The sequence below is a fragment of the Eretmochelys imbricata genome, chromosome 1, assembly GCF_965152235.1.
Source record: "Eretmochelys imbricata isolate rEreImb1 chromosome 1, rEreImb1.hap1, whole genome shotgun sequence".
Classification (NCBI taxonomy): domain Eukaryota; kingdom Metazoa; phylum Chordata; order Testudines; family Cheloniidae; genus Eretmochelys; species Eretmochelys imbricata.
Genome location: NC_135572.1, coordinates 5,217,800 through 5,222,098, shown reverse-complemented (window position 1 = coordinate 5,222,098; position 4,299 = coordinate 5,217,800). Strand labels below are relative to the sequence as shown.

The window sequence follows — 4,299 nt, the reverse complement described above, 5'->3', positions numbered from 1 at the left end:
AGGAACCACTGGTGAGTGCCTGAAACAGTGGGCTACTAGGAAACAGATGTTAAATCGAGGATGCTCTGGGACCATTTGCTATCCAGCTCTGTTACCCATTAATGCAAGGATTGTACCAGATTTCATGGGCTGAAGTCATTATTTTTCTCATCTAAAATGTTAATCCAGCCTCATGAAATACACACCTAGTATAACATTTGAAAGGGGCAGCACTCACATGAGAATTTCTCCCCAGAGGGCTAAATTCAAGAGTCAGGAATAGAAAAAATGCCTTCCATAAGCTCAGGTAAGAGCTTGCAGGCAAAAGGACTCCAGCTGATTCCTGGGGACATGTTTGTAGATTCCAAAGCCAGAAGAGACCTTTGTAATCATCTAGTCTGTATAACACAGGCCAGAGATTTCTGTAAAGTTTTTCCTGGAGCAGATCTTTTAGAGAAACATCCAACTTTGATTTAAACATTCTCAATACAAAAAAACCACTAGGACCCTTGTTAAATTGTTCCAATGGTAAATTACTCTCACCCTTTAAAAAATGTAGGCCTTATTTCCAGTCAGAATTTCTTTAACTTCAGCTTCCAGCAACCGGATCCTGTTACACCTCTGTATGTGAGGCTGAAGAGCCTATTATTAAATACTGGTCCCTTGTTCGCATACTTACAGATTGTTATCAAGTCAACTTAATCATTTTTGTTAAACTAAATAGATTGAGGGTGAAACTTTAACTGACTGATCTCATGGCATTGTATTTTCTTTAGGATTCCCTTTCCCACTCCTCCTGGATCCCAATGTTTTGCATAGCTTTTGTCTGTGCTTGCACTGTGAGCAGAGCTGTGTACCATGACACCCAGATCCCTGTCCTGAATTCATGCAGTTAATTTAGAACCTTGTAAGATGTTTGATGAGGTCGAATTTTTCCCTCCAATGGACATACACGTTGCAGTTATTGATACTGGATTTCATCTTCCATCATGGTGCCATTCACATGGCTTGGTTAGCCCCATCTCAGGTCTTTTCTGGACCTGACTATGACATAAATAATCTGGAGCCATCTGCAAATATTGCCACCTCACTGCTCACCTGCCCTTATTAGATTGGTAATAACTCTAAAATATTTACCATAGTATTTTTTATAAAGTGTGTAACCCCCCTCACTGTGCTTCTCTCCCTTCACAGGCACCTTGAGTATTTCTGAGCCTGATCGACACATTGACCACCTCATGGGAGCTTTCAACCTCACCCCCTCTGTCCCTTCAACATTCATTCTAATGGGCATCCCTGGCCTGGAAACTGCTCAGCTCTGGATTTCCATCCCTTTCACTCTGTCCTACTTTATTGGCCTGTTGGGAAATGTCATGGTTCTGTTTGTTGTAGGCAAAGAGCAGACCATGTACAAGCCAATGTACCTGCTGCTCTGCATGTTGGCACTCACAGACATCGGAATATCTACCTCTGTCGTGCCGAAGTCACTGGGTATTTTTTGGTTCAAGTTGAAAGCTATTACTGTGAATGGCTGCCTCACCCAGACCTTCTTCCTTCACACATTTGTTGCTATACAGTCAGCCGTCCTTCTGACAATGGCCTTTGATCGTTATGTTGCCATATGTAACCCTCTGAGATATGCCACCATCCTCACCAACACACGAATAGCTAAGCTAGGGTTCCTGGGTTTGACAAGAGCTTTTCTCTTCATGCTGCCCGGGCCCCTGCTCCTGAGGAGGCTGTCCTACTGTGGTAACCACATTATCCCACACACGTACTGCGAGCACATAGCTGTGGCAAAGATATCATGTGGGGACATCACATTTCACAAAACATATGGCTTGGTGATAACATTTGTAGTCATCGGGTTAGACTTCATGCTCATTGTCCTGTCCTATGGTCTGATCATCAGGGCCGTCCTCAGAATCTCCTCCAAGAAAGCCCACCAGAAAGCCCTCAATACCTGCACAGCCCACATCTGTGTGATGCTGACATTTTATGCTTCCTGCCTCTTCTCCAGCCTTACCCACCGGTTTGGTCAGGGAATTGCTACCCATGTTCACATCATCTTGGCGAACCTCTATTCCCTTGCCCCCCCCATGCTCAACCCTATCATTTATGGAGTCAAAACCAAAGAGCTTCGTGAGAAATTGGGCAAATACATCTGGGGCCACTAACTTTAAACTTGTGTGACGAGAAGGGGTACGGACATCTCCTCATAAATCAAGGGTGTTCTGTCCCAGTTTGGCTGAGCTCAGTATTTTGGAAGTTCACAGTCTGAGAAGTTCCTCACACCTAACATCTTATCACTCTGTGACCAAGCACTGCTATCACTGATCCTGTTTCCTTCTCTCTGACCATAACCTGACCTCTTTCGACGTCACCCGCCAGCCCCCACGCCCACACAGCCTGTCACTTGGCCTTTCCGTGACTTTCAGACCAACAAAAGTTACTGCCGTTTTCTGACACAAGTTGGCTTTCCATTAATCCCTGTGTGAATAGGGTTCTGGATCAATTTGGACGAACGGAAGCTATACTTTCAGAGAACCAAAGACAAAGAAAGAAACTACCATGCTGAACTTCTTTATCATATGTGCATTAATCCAGTGAAAAAAATGTACCTGATTTTTCTACTTCCAATCCTTCAGGAAGCCTGGAACGTTGGAATGTGTGAATACAGGAATGTGTCAGTTGGAATGTGTGAATACAGGAAAGCTGCTGCAGGAATTGAGGACATTCTATTAGAGCTTGTTGCTGAGAGTTGTGAAACAGTGTGCTTTTGAGATCTGGGCTGCTGTGTTAAACTGTGACATCAATTTTGAGTCAAATAATTTACCACTTTGCAGAGCTGGTTTTAGAGTCGCTTTTCAGTTGGAACTTTTCAAATACACACTAACGGTTCCCGTTGTCGAAGATGTGAAACTCGGTGTTGAGAATTCATTTTCGAGTTTGTGAAAGAGGGGAAACAGTGATTTCCACCAAACATCTAGGTGTTTGAATTGTTTGCAGTGCTAAGTCCTTCCACTGTGATCAGCTCTGCACAATGGAGATTGGTTGATATCACATTTTTTGTCATTCTTTTGTGGAGACTTTGGACAGTTGGAGCAGCAGTGGAGACTGGCCTCATACTTGCGACTGGCCTCAGACTGAGGAAAACTAAGCTGAGCAGTTTCGGGTTGAAGTTTTCCAACACACAGACTCCACTGAGGAGAAAATCTTGAATGAACTTGTCTTGTTTGCTCTTTTGTTGCTTTCACTACCTTTTAGCAACACTGCAGTTGAAAGATTGTTTTCTCAGATGGACTTGATAAAAACGAAACTGCACAGCTCGATGGAGGAGGAAATTCTAGCAAATATTCTTCATGTTAGGGCGTACATGCAAGAACACAAAATCTGTTGTGAACAGTTTACAGAAATGAAAGGAATGATTGCACTGGTCACTGCTGATGTATGACCAGCAGCAGAAGCATTCTACTTCTGAGAAAGACAGTGATGAAACATTGCCTTTCAGAGATTAATGGTAACAAACTAATTCAACACAAAAAATGGACATTGACTACCATCAAGGAATGCATTAGAAATAAATAATATAATCATGTTATTTTGTTTTTGCACGACATACATTTTGGGCTCCTCTTGAGCTATTTTTAATATCGTCAATTGCCATGTTTTGTTTGAAACATCTTCCAACCCTGAATTTGCATAGAAGTACTAGTGTTGGGGTTCTGAATGTGAAGCTGATTTGCATCTTGCTTTGTTGGTAATGTGGACAAACTCCTGCTGGGGCTTGTACCTTTTCATTTTAAAATAAAATCGGCACCTGGTATCTCACAAAAGCTTTCATTTCTTACTTGATGTATAGGCCAACATGTTAAAAACTAACCCCAAAGTAGTCCAATCTATTTATTGAAACAAAGGGGTTTTTTTTTATTAAGTGGCTTGGGGCTATTATTGCAGTAGAAATCTGGCAACCACAGCCCAGAAGAGTCGGAGCTGGGGGCTGGAGCAGACCAGAGCCAGGAGCTGGGGCAGCGCAGACCAGCTGCACCGCTGGGGAGCCAGGGCAGAGCTACCACAGGGAGCTGTGGGGACAGAGCCAGGATAGTGGATGCCAACGGTGTGACTAGTAACGCGGCAGCCAAGCACAATGAGCAGCTGGGGAGAGCGAGGTGGGTAGAGGGCCCAATGCAGGGAGACGTTGCTAGACAGCAGGGCTTTGAAGGCTGGACTCCGAAGAGGAGACGTGAACAGGATGGGAGGGCAGATGCTGGGAAGAAGGGTCCTGACACCTAGAGCCTCAGGGAGCGTGGCCGCTGCTAG

The 4,299-nt window shown here is 44.1% G+C and overlaps 1 protein-coding gene across 1 annotated transcript; it reads left to right on the top strand.

Moving 5' to 3' along the window:
- The first annotated feature begins 267 nt into the window (after positions 1–267).
- On the top strand, positions 268–2,156 carry LOC144259667 (olfactory receptor 52K2-like). Its single transcript, XM_077807972.1, has 2 exons — positions 268–286; positions 1,174–2,156. The coding sequence occupies exons 1-2, from the start codon at positions 268–270 to the stop codon at positions 2,154–2,156; spliced, it is 1,002 nt and encodes a 333-aa protein (XP_077664098.1).
- The last annotated feature ends 2,143 nt before the right edge of the window (positions 2,157–4,299 follow it).